Consider the following 20,846-nt stretch of genomic DNA (forward strand, 5'->3'; position numbering starts at 1 on the left):
GCTAGACTCATATTTGGTAAAACAACATATGAAAGTGCTAAACCCCTACGAGAAAAGCTACACTGGCTCCCACTTAAAGAACGCATCACGTTCAAAATATGTACCCTAGTTCACAAAATCATTCACGGAGATGCCCCAGCCTACATGTCAGACCTGACAGACTTACCACCCAGTAATGCTAAAAAATCATCCCGCACATTCCTTAATCTTCACTTCCCCAACCGTACCCTAGTTCACAAAATCATTCACGGAGATGCCCCAGCCTACATGTCAGACCTGACAGACTTACCACCCAGTAATGCTAAAAAATCATCCCGCACATTCCTTAATCTTCACTTCCGTCAACCTTTTCCTACCTGAGCACACAATTCTGGAATGCGCTGCCGCGCAACTTAAAAACGATCTATGAACTTCTGCAAACTACTGAAGACCCATCTCTTTAACAAGGCATACCACAAAGATCAACAAATGTAAACTCCACACAGATAACTAGAATTGTCTTATAACATTTGCTTGTTACACTATTATCATGTTTTATCATTATCATGTTACCCAAGATCCTTATGTAATACTAAATGTCTATTTTCTCATATATGTCCACCATTCATGATGAATTGTAAGCCACATTGAGCCTGCAAAGAGGTGGGAAAATGTGGGATACAAATGCAATAAATAAATAAAATACTCTCTGCCTCTGAGGGTGTCGTGCTTCTTGGTTCTCTCCCTCTGCAAATGAGTGTGTGAGGCTCCTCTTATAATGGTAAGAGTAGTTGTCCTGGAGCCTTGGACCTATCATCAGAACAACTGGTGGATGTAAAGGGAGGAGAGGCCTGTCTGCTCACCGTTCAGCCGGGACTGGATGTGGCTGCCGTGGAGGCTGCTGGGGAAGTCGAAAAACCTTCTAGTCATCCTGGGCTCTTGCAGCTGTTTCCGGTCCAAGCTGCTCGCCAGCCCAGCCAGACCCGAGACACCTTCCAGGCCCAGAGGGTTTTTCCGCCTGTACTCCCGCCACTTCAGGGCCTGCGGAGAGAGGTGATTGGCTGGAAGATACAGAGACAGACAGCAAGTTAGATCCTACAATGAGGCACCATCAGAGACCTTGACTTATGTTCAAGGGCACAACCAGCTGCTCAGTGTGACTGTTCATGGCAGGGGAAGCAGACAGTTTCTCTGTTATTATTTATTTTAATTATCATCTAACCAGTAGGTTTGAAGTGTTGTATAGAATCGGCTTCCTACCTTTCTACACCCCGTCCCCAGGCCCACCTAGAATCAGACTGGTTAAATTGAGTTACTTAGCGGAATTTAGAATGGTTAATTTAGATGTTTCGCTCAGTCAATTTTCAACAGTTATCAGCTAGCACAAGTTACGTCAGACGAAGGCAGGACACAGGGAGGGAAGGCCCGAAGGGAGGCGATCTGCAAACTGCCTCTGCTGCGCTTCTTTCACATGGAGAGAGGTCGAGGTGAGGTGCTATGATTTGAATTCAGGGGGGGCCCGGCCCGGTGGTGGATGGAGGGGACTGCGGTGCCGGGCCCCCCTTGGAGGCCCAGGCCCAGGGAATTTTGTCCCCCCTGCCCCCCCCCCCCCCCCGGCGGCCCTGTCTGGTGGTGAATCGCTTTGGCTGGCAGAGCTTGTGCTTCCCCACCAGGCCACACATTTGGTGCCACAATTTTGGAGAGGGCTTGTGCCCAAGTGGGGGGAGGCACAGGCCCCCCCCCCCCGGCATGGCTACACCACTGTTTATAACCAGAACACTAACCTGATCAGTTAACCCTGCAGCAGGTTTACAAGATTCTGCATCAAGAGTTTGCAAATTCTGCGGCAGTTATGTGACACATTTTCATATTAAATTATGGGCGTTTTTAAATGTTACTTTATTTACAAAGTCATTTTCTGGCATTTGTGAGTTCATAATATAATTTTATGTAGATTTATGTGGAATTATGCGTTCAAATGTGAACACAGAAAATGCCACGATTAACTTATCCCTGGATATTTTAGACTGGAATATGTATGCTACACAAATTGTGGTTAACTTTCACTATGCCCCGTGTAACTTCTGGCACCTCTCCAGCCTTCACCTCTTTGAATAAATAAATTATCCGTTCTCTGGAGCATGACAGTTTTTGGAAAAAGCACATTGTTTTGTTTTGTTTTTTTGTACACTCAGAGCCTCAAATGAACTGGGAAATAAACAGCTACATTTACAATTTATACATAACTATGAATGGAAGCCCTACACATATCAGTCCAGCATGGAGACCTACAGAACGGACCTGGGCAAGAGACTCTGGAAACAGGGGACATGAGTATAATAAACGCAATGCTCACGTCGTTGGCTCTCCAGTGACAAAGATTTCACCATCTCCCTGGGTGCATCTGAAACGGTACCTGGTCAAAAAAGCCCCGACATAAAATAGCCAGGGTTGCCAGCTGGGAAAAATTTTCCCAGGCCAAAACCAGCTGTAAACCCGCCCAAAAACCACCCGCAGCCAACCCCCGCCCCCTGCGTCACCGAACCCCGCCTCCCGAGTCACTAGCCCCGCCCCCGACGTCACCCCTGACGTCACCCCCGCCCCTGAAAGGCTTCTATTAGACCAATAGAAGCCCCGGAAAAGCTTCTATTGGACCAAATTGGACCAATAGAAGCCCCGGCAGCAGGAAAACCGGCCAATCGGCGGCCGCAAAAACCCACCCAATCCCGCACCGCGGCCGCTCGAAAACCTGCCCAAATCCCCGCAATCCACGCGATTCGAAAATTCCCCGCAGCCGTTCCCGAAAAGCCGCCCAATTCTGCGGCTTAACCGCAACCCTGCCGACAGTGAAAATAGCCCCCCTCCAAATAACAGACAAAAAAAGCCCCCGACAAATCAGCCCCTGACAAAATGCTCTGCTCCAATTTCAATAGGTGGGAAAATGTGGGATACAAATGCAATAAATAAAATAAAATAAATAAATAAATAGGGCCTGCCCCCGCGTATTTTACCTGCTCCTGCAACTGTCTGTCTTTCGGAGTCTCGCTGCTGCTTTGAGCCTAGGTATGTCTCCCCTTTGCTATCCCAGTTTCAGTGCTCACTGTCCAGAATGTCTCCATCTTCCTTCTGCCTGTCCTGCGTGGTCCGCTATCTCTCTCACCCTTCCCCTGGCTCCCCCCCCCCCTCCCCGGCGATCCTCCAACGTTCCTGTGGGCCGCCAGCACCATCAACAAGGAAAGGAAGCTGATTCGGTCGGTCCCGGAAGTGTTCCCCCTGTTGTGTTCCGCCTTATTTGATGCCTATGTCCACGCAGGCAAGACACAACAAGGACAATGCTTCCGTGGTCAGCCGCAGCAGCTTGTTGATTCTGTCGGTGGACCACAGGAACGTTGGAGGATTGCTGGGGGGGAAGGGCAGGAGAGATGCGAGGGAGACATGTTGGACTATGTTGGGAAGTGGGGACAGAGAGTAAGAGATGCTGGACCCTCAGAGGGAGGGAGGCAGAGTTTTTACTATACTTCTTATTTTTGGGAAGGGCTATTTTGTCCAGGCTGTTATGTCGGGGTGCCATCTGATACACCTCCACAGCACAGTGGTTGTGTTAATCAAAGGGCAGTATTGAACCTGAAGTTGAGGGAGCACCAGATTACTGGAATCCGCATTTTGAATTTGTAAGCTCAGCTCATACCATTGAGGGGTCTTGAAAGTACACTGTTCCCCGGCCCCGCTTTGGGGTTCTCGTTGATACTTCTGGGCGTCTCAGCTTGGCTGACTGGTCTGCTGGTGCCAAGTTCTAGTGGAGGCAAGGGAGGGAGGGAAGTGGGCTGTAGGCTGAGCCTCGACGGATGGTTCTTCCATTCCATGGTTACATCCTTCTTGGGCACGAGCTTTGGGCTGTTGCTTTCCTGGGGGGCTTCAGAGGGTCTCTGCCGGGAAAATTGCACAGCACCTGGTTGGGTGACACCTCTGGCTGGGGAAGGCCTGGTGGAAAGGAGATTGGCAGACAAAGGGCAGGATCTGCTCCGGGGAGGGTGAGACTCATTTGGTCTCTCTGGAGTTGGCGAGCCAGAGGAGGTATCCATTGCTTTGAACGGTGTTCCATTGTTTTTCACGGGGGAGTAACTTCCCAGAGGGGACAGCCGGGTAGTCTCTGGCGTGGGCTTCTTATTAGCGCCATCGGCCCCATCAGCAGATCGTTTAGCCAGCGTGCGTTGTGCTTGTATCTGCTCCATGCACAGTCCGGTAGACGTGGCCGAGGCTGATGACTGGGAGTCATCGGAGTTCTGCTGACTGGGGGCTCGGCTAGCTGAGAGGCCATAGAGCTGGGAGAGGCTGGACGTGAAGTGGTTGTGGAGTGGGCGAGGCTTAGCCGTCTTGCTGAAGTGATGCTGGAACACGAATGGCTGGATGGGCAGGGTAGTCGGGCGCTGGTCCCTGGAGTAACGGACAACTTGCTTCCCATCAGCGCCTACGCCTGGAACAGGGGAAGAAAATAAACAGGCCAAAATGCGGTTGGTACAACAAAGTATCGCCTATTATTAAGATCTAGTAAGGCTTCTCAGTTAGCTCAAACTCTTTATGTTTAAATGGTTTTTATTAGTTTTGTACTTAACACATACAATACAAGTTATCCAAGTAATATCAAATATACAATCACACCTGTATTATCAACTTAATGTATCGCATATAACTTTAAAACCTCCTAACTCCCTCCCCCCCCTAGAGGTAGTTCAAGATATCATCACCCAGTACCATTTCCTTTTCCATCTTTTCACATCCTATATAATAAAACTCACCCTCAACGTTCTGAAGACACTGACGTCAGTGAAGCCAAGCCACTGACGTCACTTCCTTCAAGATGGGTTCGAAGGGTTCGTGGTGGTGAAGACACCAAAATCGCCAAGTCTCCGGGCCCCGCCCTCGCGTCAAACGTGATGACGTCGAGGGCGGAGCAATGGCATCACACACCGAGGGCGGACCAATGGCGTACGCGGAGCAATGGCGTCAGAACGACGAAGGGGTCGGTAGGTAGGGAGGGAGGGAGAAGGGGGGGGGGGGTGTTGGGGAGGAAAACCTTGCTAGCGCCCGTTTCATTTGCTCCAGAAACGGGCCTCTTTTACAAGTATTTAATAAATGTCCTTGGGCTGCGGGGGTCAACGTTTCCCAAAATGGGCCCCACCTGCGCTGAAATCGAAGGTCTCTGGCGCGGGGGGGGGGGGGGGGTTCTGGTTAGTTTCCAGTCTTTCAAATCTCATGAGCTGTAGCATCTCCCCCCTCCAACACTGGTCCGAGGGAGGCTCCGGGGACAACCAAGCAGTTAGTATGGCTTTGCTCAAACTCTTTATGATTTCCAAGTTGTTGGGTGGGGGGGGGGGGGGGTAAGTTAAAAAATATTTAGGCTCTTCTTTTAAATATCTAGCCGTCAAGTTTTGGAATGGGCTGCCGAATTACATAAGATTGACTCTCTTTTTTTTTTTTTTTTTTACTTTGAATTTGTATTGAAATAACATCTCAAATATAACAACGAGCCATTGGCTCCAGCATATGACATTGCAACAAATGAATTTTTATTTTAACATTATGCTTATAACCCTTTATCCCCCCTATTCCCCCCCCCTTCCTCACCCCCCCCCCCTCACAAGATTGACTCTCTCTTATCTTTTATTTTGGAAACGTACGAAAGCTCACATTTTTTCTGATATAGGTACAGATCAATTTAGGTTTGGCTTCTTTTCTGTTGTCCTTCATGGTTCTTATGATACACTATGCAATTCCACCTGACTGAGGAGTCATCTTGTTTTGGGGATCTGCGATGAATCTAACTGAATATATGCTATGAGTGACATTATATTCCGTAATAACATAGCAATAGGAAGGAATGAGAAGGAGAAATGCATAGAAGAAAGACCAATCACAGGCTGTCTAAATCTATGATCAGGGACGTCATTCCTCGGTTCCGGCAATCAGAACTGCTGAACCAGGAAGGAACGGACAGCTCTACACCTGTTCTGTATCTTCCACATGTCCTCCTGGCTCCCAAGACTGGATGTTGGGAAGGAAGGACTCTGAAAGAATGGGCCAACACAACATTCAGAAGCATAGGCGCCCCGTATAAGAGGCTTGAGGAGGCTAAGCCTCCCCAGCCCAATCGTGGACTTCCGTTTTTTGTGACCCCCCCCCGCCCACCCTCCCACCCTCCGCGCGCGTTTTATCTTTTTTACTTCCGTGGCAGCGACGTGACGTAGCTTCCATGGAGAGTACGGAGGTAAGCTCCGCCCGTGGCAGCAACGTGACGTCGCTTCCACGGAGACGGAGGTAAGCTCCGCCCCCTTTAGCCTCCCCAAAACAATTGGCTACCGACCGTCTATGTTCAGAAGGATTTTTAACAGTTTCGCAGCCACTGTTAAATATATAACCCTCCTCAGGGCCGCCAAGTGTAGGGGGGGGGGGCAAGATTCCCCAGGGCCTGGCCTCCAAAGGGGGCCCACTTGGCTGATTGGTCTCCTGTTCCTGTGTGCCACAGTGCCGGGTTGTCACGTTATCACGTCAACTCTACACTGGCACAGAGCCACACATCCTTTTTCCTGCCCCGTCTCCTGTGTGAAGCACTTCCTGTTTCCACAAACAGAGGAGGGGACGTGACAGGAAGAAGGACCTGTGTGGCCGAGTCAATGCGGTCCCGGCCCGGCAGGAGACAAGGTAGAGGGCCCATGCGAGGTAGGGAGCCCGTGCAAGGTGGAGGAACACACATGGGGGGCGGGGGGGGGGGGGGGGGGGGGAGGGAGTCCAGGCCCGGCTTTGTCTCTTGGCAGCCCTGACCCTCCTATCATAAATACAATGGCAGTTCTAGAACCAGGCATCCATGAATATGCCACTCAAGCTCAAATCTTAATTGAAAATCACAACACAACCTCACAGCGGCTGTGTAAAAAACTGGTGGGACACACCTACCTACTACGTACAACGTACTCAATCTTACTCGATGGAGAAAAAAAGCTTCAGTTTCACCACCCAGCCAGCCCAACACAGCGGGCTATAAGGCGTGGGCTCGGCGTGCCATCATATAGCTTAAAAAAAAACTCCATCAGATCCTGTTAACTATTTCCACTTCCACAGCATGTGGAAGAAGCCAAGTGATTTTTGAGCGGTGTCTCCCGCTTTATCTCACAGAACAAACTCTTTGGACAATTGTCTTAGGAATTTATAAGTAACTGATTTATATCAGGAGTGCATAAGATTCCGATTTATATAAGTGTTGGGACATATATACTAGCTAGATAACTGGAATAATTGAAATAAATCTTCCAAGTGGAAATAGTTAACAGGATCTGCGTTGGGCTGGCTGGGTGGCGAAACTGAAGCTTTTTTTTTCTCCATCGAGTAAGATTGAGTACATGGTACGTAGGTAGGTTTATCCATAATTATGCGCCACTTATGCACACAGCGCACAGGGCTCCCCGCCTCCAGAGTCAATACACAGCGCACAGGGCTCCCTGCCTTCAGAACCAACACAGAGTGCACAGGGCTCCCTGCCTCCAGAACCAACACAGAGCGCACAGGGCTCCCTGCCTCCAGAACCAACACAGAGCGCACAGGGCTCCCTGCCTCCAGACCCAACACAGAGGGCACCCGCCTCCAGAGCCTGCAGACAGGACTATCCTCATCAGACCACCACAGAGAGCATAGGGCTACCCTTCTCTAGAGCCAACACAGAGCACACAGGGCTCCCCACCTCCAGAGCCAACACACAGCGCACAGGGCTCCCCACCTCCAGAGCCAACACAGAGCGCACAGGGCTCCCCGCCTCCAGAGCCAACACTGAGAGCATGGGGCTCCCCGCCTCCAGAGCCAACATACAGTGCACAGGGATCCCCACCTCCAGAGCTAACACAGAGCACACAGGGCTCCCCACCTCCAGAGCCAACACAGAGAGCACAGGACTCCCCACCTCCACACAGCACACAGGGCTCCCCGCCTCCAGATTCAACACATAGCACACAGGGCTCCCTGCCTCCAGAGCCAACAGAGAGCACCAAGGAATACCCCAAGTACCATTCAAATGACATTAAAATGAGGTCATTTCCTAACCACCCCTTCACCCCATGCTCAGATAACAGAGCAGTAAACTAGGGCGTCTTTACCACGAGAAACCCTACACCATCTCGGAGCTAGCTTTAGGGTTTCTGAAGAAGCAGGGAAGCCTGGTGTTGAGCCTCAGAATGGAGGACTGTGCCCCAGTAGAGCCGGTGGCATTTAGGTTTCATTCTGGAGTTCTGAGCATAGCCGGAGAAAACCAGCACCACCAGCACAACCATCACCAAATCTACCCCACCGCCACTAATCTACCCCACACCTCAGTCTGGAAAGGGGCTGAGAATCAATCCCAAGCTTTCTTGCTGCAGTTCAATCGGGCACTTCTTCCCCCCCCCCCCCCCCTGGCATTCTGGGCATGCACTTAAGGGCTGTGCTTAACACACAGTTCTTGAGCGCATATGCCAGACCCCATCCTCCCACCGGACTCTTTAATGCTCAACACTATGAGCACGCCTAAATTTGCATCTCATTAGCGTTGAGAATTCGGGAGGTCCTTCACTGTGCTGATCCGGCGGTATTTTTCTGGTGCTGTTGAGCATCCAGACCTAAGAATGTACAGATACCAGAATTGCCAAGCACTGTCCTATCTTCCTCCCACTCCCATTTCATGCATCCTACTGCACTGACAGACGTGCTCAGATTGATCAGATCATTCCTCAGTCTCAATGGTAGTGACTGAGCCAGGAACTAGACCATGGGCCGGGCCGCCAACAGACACAGCTGGGCACAGGGCAAAACTGGACCGCCGGGAGACACAGCCGGGCCCAGGGCAAGACTGGACCGCCACACCCCTGTGTCTCTACCACCGTGGTGCAGCACTGCCCCCCTACAACAGTCGGGCTGCCGCCCCCCCCCGCACCTTTCTGTCTGCTCCCTTGCTCTGTCCTCTCCTGCGCTGCTCCTGTCCGTGCCGAGAGTCGAGACCCAGATGACTGCGTTAATGCAATATTGCGTTAATGCAATCATCCGGGTCCTGGGCAGCTCATAGGAGCAGGAGAGGACAGACCCGGAAGCAGGAAGGAAGAAGCTTGCCTGTGCTGAGGTCGGGCCCGGGGAAGTTCCCCCCCCCCCCCCTCAGTGCCCCTGACCATGGGAAGTATACACAGAAAACGGCCCACAAAAACATCATTAACCAGAGTTTTGCTGTCAGTGGAACCACTGAAGGATACAATGGTAGGTCCTTTTACAGCCTTTGGACTGAGACTGAAAACCTACATAACATGGGCGGAGGAGGTTAATACCCTGCAACCCAACCCATTTAGGAATTTGGTGATGTAATGGCCATTGCCAAACAGGATTAAAAACTCCTTCTAAATAAAAAGCTGGGATTAAGTGGCTACTGTACAGGGCTAGATCCAGATCTGGCAGTTTGGTAGTAACAGGGTTTCCAGGCCTGCGACCCTGACCCAATACTAGGGGTCTCCCAGGACGGGTAGTCAGGGCAGTCTCCATGACAGAGATCAGCTGAGCTGCCACACACTGCGAGACTCAGACCTTGCAGGCTTCCTTTTTCCTCTCGTACCCAGCGGCAGAGATTAATGTTAGTCACTAGCACCGAAAGACATATGCTCACAGAAAGTAAAAATAGCAAGGGGCTCTGGCCAGGCTGTTCTTGAAAATGAGCCACTAATTCAGTTTTATGCAACCCTGCTTTTGTGTATGTGTCCCAGGCCGCAAGCCTTGGAAACAGTCTCCACAAACCTGCCTTGGAAACAGTCTCCATGGGATCTGAAGACAGCTGGGATTAGCACAAAGGATCCTTGGCTGTGAGAAAGCAAAAATGGGAATCAAACAGAATCCGTGGTTTTGTGTCAAAGGAAGCAAGAGATTTGGAAATGTATTTATTTATTAGGATTTATTTACCGTCTTTTTGAAGGAATTCACTCAAGGCGGTGTACAGTAAGAATAGATCAAACATGAGCAGGAGGCAATTAGAGCAGTAAAAATATTCGAACAACAATACAAAGTATGGCACGGTATACTGCTTGCAATGACAACACAATATTTTATTTTTATTTATTTGTTACATTTGTATCCCACATTTTCCCACCTATTTGTAGGCTCAATGTGGCTTACATAGTACCGTAACGGCGTTTGCCAAGTCCGGTTGAGAAACAAATACAAGGTTGTGTTGTGGTTGAATGAGGAGGGAGGAAGTGAAGATTGTATATTGTCCAGTACGATCATTGGTATTGTTTTGTTGCCTGGTGTGGGGGTTTACGTTGGATCGGTGGGGTAAGCCTTTTTGAAGAGGTTGGTTTTTACGTTCCAAGACGTATGAGGAGAGACTTGCTGACCTGAACATGTACACCCTGGAGGAAAGGAGGAACAGGGGTGATATGATACAGATGTTCAAATATTTGAAAGGTATTAATCCGCAAACGAATCTTTCCGGAGATGGGAAGGCGGTAGAACGAGAGGACATGAAATGAGATTGAAGGGGGGCAGACTCAGGAAAGATGTCAGGAAGTATTTTTTCACGGAGAGGGTGGTGGATGCTTGGAATGCCCTCCCGCGGGAGGTGGTGGAGATGAAAACGGTAACGGAATTCAAACATGCGTGGGATATGCATAAAGGAATCCTGTGCAGAAGGAATGGATTCTCAGAAGCTTAGCTGAAATTGGGTGGCGGAGCAGGTGGGGGGAAGAGGGGGTGGTGGTTGGGAGGCGAGGATAGGGGAGGGCAGACTTATACGGTCTGTACCAGAGCCGGTGATGGGAGGCGGGACTGGTGGTTGGGAGGCGGGAAATACTGCTGGGCAGACTTATAGGGTCTGTGCCCTGAAAAAGACAGGTACAAATCAAGGTAAGGTATACACATATGAGTTTGTCTTGGGCAGACTGGATGGACCATGCAGGTCTTTTTCTGCCGTCATCTACTATGTTACTATGTTAGTGATTTCCTGAAGTTTAGGTGGTCATGGGTTGTTTTCATAGTTTTTGGGAGTGTGTTCCATAGTTGTGCACTTATGTAGGAGAAGTTAGATGCATAAGTTGTTTTGCATTTGAGTCCTTTGGTTGGTAGGTCTATAAGGTCTGTCATGTATCCTGGGACTACGCCGTAGATAATTTTGTGGATCAGGGTGTAGACTTTGAAGACGATCCGTTCTTTGATTGGGAGCCAATGCAGCTTTTCTTGGAGGGGTTTAGCACTTTCGAATCGTGTTTTGCCGAATATCAGCCTGTATTAGAACATGGTAATTGGTAGTGAAGGGTAAGGCAAAGGGTAGGAAGAATTAGAAAATAAGGTGACTAATTTAAAGAAAGTAGCACGTGAGGTCAGAGCGATGGTTAAATATTATCTCAGCTAGGGTAGGAGTGGATAAACATGTCCTGCTGCAGTATGTGCAGCCTGAGTCACTCCTTGTGTGTGTAAGTGAGACTATCACGTTAGTTACTTCTTCCATTAAAGGCTTGGTTGAAGAGCCAAGCTTTCACCTGCTTCCTGAAGTAGAGATAGTCTTGTGTTAAGCGGAGCCTTTCAGGCAATGCATTCCAGAGTGTGGGGGCTACTCCGGAGAAGGCTTGCTTGTGGGTATCACATCGTGTAATGTCTTTTGGAGAGGGTGTGGTTAGTGAAAGTCCTTGGGAGGACCTTAGTGTCCTTGGCGGTGTGTGGAGGTTCAGCCTATTCTTCAGATACTCTGGGCCAATTACTTTCAGGGCCTTGAAGATCAGACATAGAGTTTTAAATTTAGCCCTGTATTGTACTGGTAGCCAATGAAGTTTTTGCAAAAATGGTGTGATGTGGTCACGTCGCTTGCAACCTTCTATGAGTCTTGCTGCTGCATGCTGAAACTGGAGCTGGTGCAGGCCCTTTGAAGTCAGACCGTTGTATAGTGCATTGCAGCAATCCAGTCTTGATGTTACCATGGTATTACAACTGGGATAAGATTTACCTTCTCGATGTAAGGAGAGAGGCAGCGTAGCTGTCGCAAATAGTGGGTTCCTGACTTGTGATTTGAGGGGGAGGTCATACTTTCCAAAAGGGATTTTGATGTCAGCTATGTATCCACTTGTGTTAGGGACCCAGAGGAGCTCGGTTTTACTTGGGTTCAGGCAAAGTTGGTTGTGTTTAGCCCATTCTTGAATTGATGTTAGACAAGTGATCAGTTTATTCAAGGCTGTAGGTAAGTCAGGTTCAATGGGTATGAGTAGCTGCACATCATCTGTATAGATGTAGAACTGAGTGTCCATTGACCGAATCAGCTCAGCTAGTGGTTTGAGGTAGATATTGAACAGAACAGGTGACAGTATCGATCCTTGTGGTACCCCGCAGGTCAGTGTCCATGGTGGTGATGAGTTGCTGCCAAACATTATGGATTGTTACCTGTCTAATAGGTAGGATCTGAACCAGGCAAGTAGTGTTCCATTGATACCTGTTTCTGTCAGTCGTGCTAGCATGATATCATGATCCACAGAGTCAAAAGCTACAGAGAAATCAAGCATTACTAACCGAGGTGAATCCCTTGTCTCAGTTTCTGTGAAGATCATCTAGCAGGGATACGGGGACTATTTCTGTTCCATAACAGGGTCTGAATCCAGATTGACATGGATCTAGCCAGTTACTCTTTTCTAGCCATTCATTAAGTTGAACACAGACTGTTTGTTCTATGAGTTTCCCTAGAAACGGGATGTTGGATACTGGCCTGTAACTTTCAAGTTTGTCCTGGTCAAGGTTGTTTTTCTTCAGCAGAGGGCGAACCACTGTCCTTTTTAATGCTGTTGGTAGTTGCCCATTAGAAAGAAAGGTGTTCACAATTTTTGTGGTGCCTTCTAAAAGGCCCATACTTGCCTCCTGCACTATCTTTGATGGGCAGGGATCGAGGGAGCAGGTAGTTGGTCGAAGGTCTCTTAGGATTTTGTCAAGGTTCTCCTCTGTCATTAGGTTAAAAGTGTTCCATCTGTCTCTGTTAGGAGAGGGCGAGTTTGTGCACCCCTGGTTGACTGGTTGGGCACTGGGTGGGATTGCCTGTAAATCCTGGTGGAGACTTTTAATTTTGTTGGGAAAGTATGCAGCAAAACCACTGCAGTTCAGTTTAGACTGGGCAGGCTGGTTCTGTTGTGGGGGTTGCAGTAGGCTGTTTACTATACTGAACAGCTGCTTGGTTGAATTGGCAGCCTGTGCAATGCATTGAGAGAAATACTGTTTTTTGGTTGCTGTTAAGGCTTGGCGGTACTTTGCCATGTGCTTCCTGCAGTTTAGTCTGTCTTCATCCAGACGAGATTTGCGCCATCTCCTTTCCAGTTTTCATCCTTCGCGTTTAAGGATCCGAAGTTCTGGAGAAAACCAAGGTGAGCGTTTGTGAGTGGGGCATAAGACCATTATTAGTGGTGCTGTTTTCTCTAAGGTCTTGGCTAGGTGTGTATTCCAGATGTCAACTTGTTCTGACACTGCTGTCTTTTCATCCACATGTGGATAGTCCAAGGCCTCTAGGAAATTCTCAGTGGTCAGCTTTTTTTTTTTTTTTATCTCTGATCTCCTTCTAAACTCTGGGAGGTGCTATTTGTTTCAGGTGGTCACTTAGGGAGAATTTAATTAGAAAATGGTCAGGCCATGATAGGGGTGTTATTTCAATACTGTTATCCCAGAATTCTGGGATATCCAACCCTTTGTAGAATACCAGGTCTAGTATGTGACCCTTTTCGTGGGTTGGAGAATTGATCACATGTGTAAATCCTAGAGCGGTCATCGTGTCCAGAAAGGCAGCTGTGGTGGTATCTGGGGTTTTGATGTGTGGATTGAAGTCTCCCATGATCACCAGCCTAGGGTAATTCAGGATCACTTGAGTAATCAGGTCTAGGAGTTCTTGCACAGATAACATGTTGGTCTTCAAGCGAGCTGTCATGTCCCCTACCTCAACGCAAGCGGTGTCCTCGGGCTGCGTGGGGTCCCGACGACACGCACACTTGACTGGCACTGCCTGAGCCATGTGTGTGTAGTCCTTCTCTGGGTTTGCAGGCTTCTTAATTGCTTTGCTTCCATGCACCTGTTTCTGCTCTCTCTCTCTTCCTGGCTTCCAGGCTCCTTGATTGCTTTGCTTCCACCCACCTGGGTCTGCTCTTCTTCTGCCTGGCTTCCCTTGCTTCTCTCCTATTGGTCTTCCGGTTCCTACTTCCCCTGCTCTTGTCCTATGGCTGTGCTCCTTCTCCCTGCTGATGTCAGAGGCCAGCACTTTATCAGCTGAGCTCTCCCTGGACTCCATGCTTCGGCTTCTACTTTGGTAGGTGTTTCTAACTCTGTAGTCTGCTTCTTATCTACTGGTCCCTTGTTGCTGACTTTGCCTGTACTTGGATTACCCTTCTGCCTGCCACCTGCCTACTGACTTTTGCCTGCATCTGGATTACTCTCTTGCCTGCCTGCCTACTGACTTGCCTGTACCTGGATTACTCTCTTGACCTGCTGCCTGCCTGGCTGACACATTCATCACCCTGCTTCCAGCTCCGTCCCGTAAGTCCTGCAGGCCGCCCGCACCTAGGGGCTCAACCTCTGGGGAACGGTGGTCACTGCAGGTGAAACCCGGGGTTGTCCAGTCGCCAAGCAGAACCTGGTCCGAGTACCGGGCTCAGCAGCGCTCTACTTGGTACAAGAACTGACAAGTCTGACACGAGCATTGCTAACTGGACAGTATTTGTCCAGCATCATTGGTTTTCTTTAAGAGATACCAGCAGGACCAAAAACACAGCCAACGTAATCGCCGGTTTTCTGACGATCACCACCATCTTGATCCCAGACCAACGAAGAAAGGGTTGGTCTAAGACAGAGGACTTCATTTCCAGTCCTCGAGGTCCACAATCCAGCCTGGTTTCCAGGATTTCCAGAATGACTATGTATGAGATCTATTTGCCAGCAATGGAAGCTGTGAATGCAAATGTACATATTCATTGTGAAAATCCTGAAAACCAGGCTGGGTTGTGAACCTCGAACACTGGATTTGAAGACTCCTGGTCTAAGGCAAGGGCGAGTAACCTTTATACAGAGAGGGCCACATGAATGTCAATACTTCTGCTAGCAGGCTACACACAGAAAATTAACAAATGCACCGTATAATTCACTGCCGACAGAACTCAGTGTGAAGGCTGAATGAACATAAATTGTCTGTTACCCTATACTTCTGCCCTGTGCGTATTTTTCTAGCGAAAAAGGTGCCAGTACTCAAATTCCAGGCCACCCTTCTGGGGTGGGGTGATCACTGAGGGGACCCACCCCACAATAGCCAGGCCCCCTGCAACCAGCCACAGAATCTATGACAAGGCAGAATTGGTGTGGAGAGCCTGAGATCTTTCATTAAAACTTGGGGTCCATGGGTCAGTTTTAGCAGACAATGGAAAAGGTGCCAGTACTCAGAACCCCCAAAGTACCCCCTCAAAAAAAGCCCTGCTTCTGCCTTTCCAAACAGTTGCTATCACTGTCAAAGAAGCCTTGTCCCATTGTTGTACCTTCAATGGTTCCACTGACAACAAAACTCTGGTTAATGATGTTTTTGTGGTCCGTTTTCTGTGTATACTTCCCATGGTCAAGCAGGCCGTGTAAACTTCAGTGGCAGGTCGAAGCTTGCCCACTGCTGGTCATAAGTACATAAGTATTGCCATACTGGGAAAGACCAAAGGTCCATCAAGCCCAGCATCCTGTTTCCAGGTCACAAATACCTGGCAAGATCCCCAAAAAGTACAAAACATTTTATACTGCTTATCCCAGAAATAGTGGATTTTCCCCAAGTCCAATTTAATAATGGTCTATGGACTTTTCCTTTAGGAAGCCGTCCAAACCTTTTTAAAACTCCGCTAAGCTAACCTCCTTTATCACATTCTCCGTCAACGAATTCCAGAGTTTATATAAGTACGTAAGTACATATGTACATAAGTATTGCCATACTGGGAGAGACCAAAGGTCCATCAAGCTCAGCATCCTGTTTCCAACAGTGACCAATCCAGGTCACAGATACCTGGCAAGATCCCAAAAAAGTTCAATACATTTTATACTGCTTATCCCAGAAATAGTGGATGTTCCCCATTTTAATAATGGTCTATGGACTTTTCCTTTAGGAAGCCGTCCAAATCTTTTTTATACTCCGCTAAGCTAATCGCCTTTACCACATTCTCTGTCAACGAATTCCAGAGTTTAATTACATGTTGAGTGAAGAAAAACTTTCTGCGATTCATTTTAAATTTACTACATTGTAGCTTCATCGCATGCCTCCTAGTCCTAGTATTTTTGGAAAGTGTAAACAGACGCTTCACATACTGTTCTAATACTGTCTAAAAAGGATTTCAAGTTCGGCTTCCTCAGACAGAAGCACTTATGCTGGTAAGAATGGCCTTGTTGATCTGGATGAGATAGCTGAACATAGTTTAGTCAAGGAATGTGTAAAGCCAAACCGAGTGGAGGAGTGGCCTAGTGGTTAGTGTGGTGGACTTTGGTCCTGAGGAACTGAGTTTGATTCCCACTTCAGGCACAGGCAGCTCCTTGTGACTCTGGGCAAGTCACTTAACCCTCCATTGCCCCATGTAAGCCGCATTGAGCCTGCCATGAGTGGGAAAGCGCGGGGTACAAATGTAACAAAAATAGATACTATTGGAGATTCTACATGGAATGTTGCTACTATTGGAGATTCTACATGGAATGTTGCTACTATTCCACTAGCAACATTCCATGTAGAAGGCTGCGCAGGCTTCTGTTTCTGTGAGTCTGACGTCCTTCACGTCCGTGCAGGACGTCAGACTCACAGAAGCAGAAGCCTGCGCGGCCACATTGGTGATCGGCAAGGGCCGACTTCTACTACATGGAATGTTGCTAGTGGAATAGCAACATTCCATGTAGAATCTCAAATAGTAGCAACAGTGGAGGAGTGGCCTAGTGGTTAGGGTGGTGGACTTTGGTCCTGAGGAACCGAGTTCAATTCCCACTTCAGGCACAGGCAGCTCCTTGTGACTCTGGGCAAGTCACTTAACCCTCCATTGCCCCATGTAAGCCGCATTGAGCCTGCCATGAGTGGGAAAGCACGGGGGTACAAATATAAATAAAATTGTGCTATGTAACTCCAGGGCCTTCGAGAGACTGACCAGTCCGCCGTTGCTGCCACCCCTCCCCCCCCCCTGGCCACAACTCCAAATACCTTGGCTGGCCGGGATCCCGAAGCCCCACCAGCAGAAGAAGTCTTCCTCCAGCTTGCTCTTCGCTGCAGTTGCCTGCCCTGCGGCTGCTTTTTCTCTCACGTCGCGCGTGCTCGGTTTCAAAACTGAGCATGCCTGGCTTGAGGGGAAAAGCAGCCGCTTGGCAGGCAGTGCGGCAGAGTGAAGAGCAGCGCTGGAGGATGACTTCTTCTGCTGGCAGGGCCCTAGCCCGAAGCCCTGCTGTGTCCGCTCCTCCCCAGCCTCAAAGGGGGGGAGGGTCCGGCGCCAAAGTTTTCTTCAGGAGCAGGAGAGAGACAGAGAGGCGCCGGTGCTGGGCCCCCCTCGGAGGCCGGGTAAGGGGAATTTTGCCCCCTCCTCTCGGTGGGCCCTGTGAAACTCTGCAGAAGATACTCCCTCCATAAGAGCAGACAGTGACCGCTAGTGAAGACAGGGCAACCTGAGTGTCAGCAGTATTGAATTTCTGAGCAGTTTTTACTTCTGACTGACTCATGAAAAATACATATTGTATGATGACTGCTTGTGCAGTGCTTGTGACCTCCAACTAAGATCATCATAATCTGGTAAAAATGGCAGCTCAGCAGTCCTAAAAATGCCGAGCTGTCTGACCTGTATTAACGCATAGGTTAGTATCAGTTAACATTAGGAAGCTCGATGCCCTTCAGTAAAACATTGCCTCCTTACCATCTGCCTTGGCTCTGGGATCCCGTTGCATATTCCCATCACTTGAGCTTCCCGAATCCTTCACTTGAGAAACAAAACCCTGTGTAGCTCCTTGTGCAGATGCTTTGCTGGAGCAGACCTCTTGGCATTCCCTAAAGTCAGGACTCCTGCTAGATCCCTCACTGCTCCGGTTCAGGCACGGGACAACAGGCATGAATGGAAGGCTTTGGCTGCGGTACTCTCCATCCCTGGAAAACAAACCCTTCTGAAACTCTGGGATGGGAGAGAACTCTAGAGAAGAATCTCCACTTGCTCGAAGAGGAGGGCTGAAGCCATTCTTTTTCCGGCTTTTGGCCAGCTCGGCAAAGGAAGTCACCCGTTTGGGTACAGAATCCTGGGTGGCTGTGGTATGGCTGTCACTCAACTTGACGGGGCAGCTCATCATGCGTTCTAGTGAGCCCAGTCTAGCAGAAGGACTCCTGTCCAAGTGGCGGTCATAGCTCCTGGAACGCTGCCTCCCAGTGTTCAGGTTAGGAGGAGACACATTCACATAGACTTGTCCCTCAATTCTATGTTCCAGATCTTCTCCTTGTGACATCTCTCTGAAGCATTCTGCATCATCTTCTCCCTCTTTTGCATCAGGCCTTTGAAATAAGTAATACTCAGTAGGCTGGACAGGACTTGTCTTGGTGTGGTCCTCAGAGCAACTTGTTATAGAAGAACCTTCGGGGCTAGGAGATGACTGGGAAGACAAGTCGCAAGTTACTAATTTATAGTAGTTCTGGGTGGCCACAACTAGCCTTGCTTGGCTTTGGAAACAGGCTGTGAGGTCAGAGCTATCAGAAGGACAAGGCATAGACTCGCAATGGAGGTGATAAGAATTGCAATTGGCATCTAAAACTGGTGAAGAGGGATGATGACACTCACAAGTCTTCCCTGAATTTTCTGGGTGATGTGATTCACAGGACATCTTTGATTCGGTGGGTGATGAATGCAAATCAAGGTAAAAAGCTCCAGTGTCCGAATGGCTACAGAAAGATGAATCACAGGACAAATTGGCAGAATTCAGGTTGGACCTTGAGTGCTCATTCATTTTGTTGTAGAGAGTGCTGAAGTTGACCAGAACCCCATCAGAACTGTTGCAGGAAGAGTCACTGATGTAGCCCATTTGGTGATCCAACGTCTCAGACTGACTGGAGACACTGTAGCATCGGCAGGGCTGGACCTCTGAGCTGGAGCAGCTGCATGTCCTGCTGCGAAGGATTTCCTGGTTCCTCAAGGACTCGTCTGAGCTATTGTTCCATTCTGGGTCTCCACAATCCATGGGGAAATTGGAGCTGCCATCAAGGTGGAAGCTACAGTCATCCAGCTCCATGTGCTCAGAAACTAGATGACCTCGATTAGCATTCCTCTTCTGGATGTCATTGGTGGGGCTCCTAGCTTCTTGGCCTTCCACAATACCTGGCCTATTGGCCATGCTCCACGGCTTGACTATGTTGTTTGTATCATGCAAATGGAAGGGGGGCAAGCCAACCTCATGCAGATGAAAAGCAGATTTGCCCACTGTCATGGCATTGTGGAGATGAAAGGACATTTGACTTTCACCATAAATGTCGTTCTCCTCTCTTTCATTCAGAAGAAAAGGGTTATGCCGCTTATTGGCAACATGACCTTGGAAGATTCCCACCTTGACGTCTGCATCATCTGACGCCTCTGCAGGTAAAGTGGAGGGCTGGATTAAGCTGCTATATACTAGGGAGTCGGTCTGAGAAAGGTCCCTCTCTGGTAAAGATGTGGTCCTGGTAATGCTCAGGTCGGACTGGCAAAAGGGGTTGCCTCTCTTGCTTGGACCACAGCACTGCCTCTCCGCGACCTGGCAATGCACCAAAGGGATATGGTGCACAATCAGCGTCTCTCCCGTGAGCTTTGGTGGGCTGTCCATAACCGACATCTTCTTTCAGGACATCAGCCCAGCTGGACACTGCTTGAGGGACACTCCAAAGCCAAGCAAAAAGCTCCCAGAAGACAGTTCATCTAATAAAAAAAAATACAAAAGAAAACAGAAAAAATAATTAGTCTTGGTAGAATACCTCTGAAGGATGGAAGTTATTCAATACAATCTTTCTTGTTTTATTACTATTGTTATTGTTTTTCTCATTGATTATACATACATAATGTCAAGGAAAATATAAGAAACAATGCAAACAAAAAAAAAAACCCTTAAAAATAAAACATAAAAATCCACATCATGGGACATATCATCATTATTACATCTGAGGAAAAAAAACCCAGGAAATATTCAATACAATCTTTTCCGCCTTAATCGAAGGCCTCCTTTGCCCGGCTCATCTGTGTCTTATCAGGAAGTATTTTCTGCTGCTCAAATCTAAAGACTAACAGCTGGTGCATAGCTGTAGGCATGCCAAGGATGTCTAAATAGATTGACCACCCAGGAACGCTAAAAAATCATCCCGCACATTCCTCAGCCTTCACTTCCCTAATTGTAAAGGTCTAAAATACAAACTAACGCATGCATCAACCTTTTCCTACTTGAGCACACAATTCTGGAACGCGCTACCGCGCAACTTAAAAATGACATATGAACTAATTAACTTCCGCAAACTACTGAAGACCCACCTGTATAACAAGGCATACCACAAAGATCAACAAATGTGAACTCCTCCGCATATATCCAGTTTTAGATTGTAAGCTCGTTGAGCAGGGACTGTCCTTCTATGTTAAATTGTACAGCGCTGCGTAACCCTAGTAGCGCTTTAGAAATGTTAAGTAGTAGTAGTAGTATTACATATAGCAGTGATTTAACCAGAGCTGAGATTGTGATGTCATAATGCCTCATTCCACCAATGCCTAAGAGCCAACCTCATCAGTGATGTCACAATGGCTTGATTGTCCTATATTTGTCTCACTCTTGTCTATTAGATTGTAAGCTCTTTGAGCAGGGACTGTCTCTCTTTGTTA

At 48.5% G+C, this 20,846-nt stretch overlaps 1 protein-coding gene across 2 annotated transcripts in view; it reads right to left on the bottom strand.

Annotated features, from left to right (window-relative positions):
- RUSC2 (RUN and SH3 domain containing 2) overlaps positions 1–19,880 on the bottom strand; it is a 73,795-nt gene extending 53,915 nt beyond the window's left edge. For both annotated transcript variants that reach the window (XM_030192814.1, XM_030192813.1), the window contains exons 1-3: positions 17,889–19,880; positions 3,668–4,453; positions 843–1,040 (exon numbers count right to left, since the gene is read on the bottom strand). In XM_030192814.1, the coding sequence (XP_030048674.1) occupies positions 843–1,040; positions 3,668–4,453; positions 17,889–19,818 (2,914 nt within the window). In that variant the 5' untranslated portion in view covers positions 19,819–19,880. The remainder of the gene's footprint in view (positions 1–842; positions 1,041–3,667; positions 4,454–17,888) is intronic.
- Positions 19,881–20,846: the final 966 nt, after the last annotated feature.

The sequence above is a fragment of the Microcaecilia unicolor genome, chromosome 2, assembly GCF_901765095.1.
Source record: "Microcaecilia unicolor chromosome 2, aMicUni1.1, whole genome shotgun sequence".
In the NCBI taxonomy this organism is placed as follows: domain Eukaryota; kingdom Metazoa; phylum Chordata; class Amphibia; order Gymnophiona; family Siphonopidae; genus Microcaecilia; species Microcaecilia unicolor.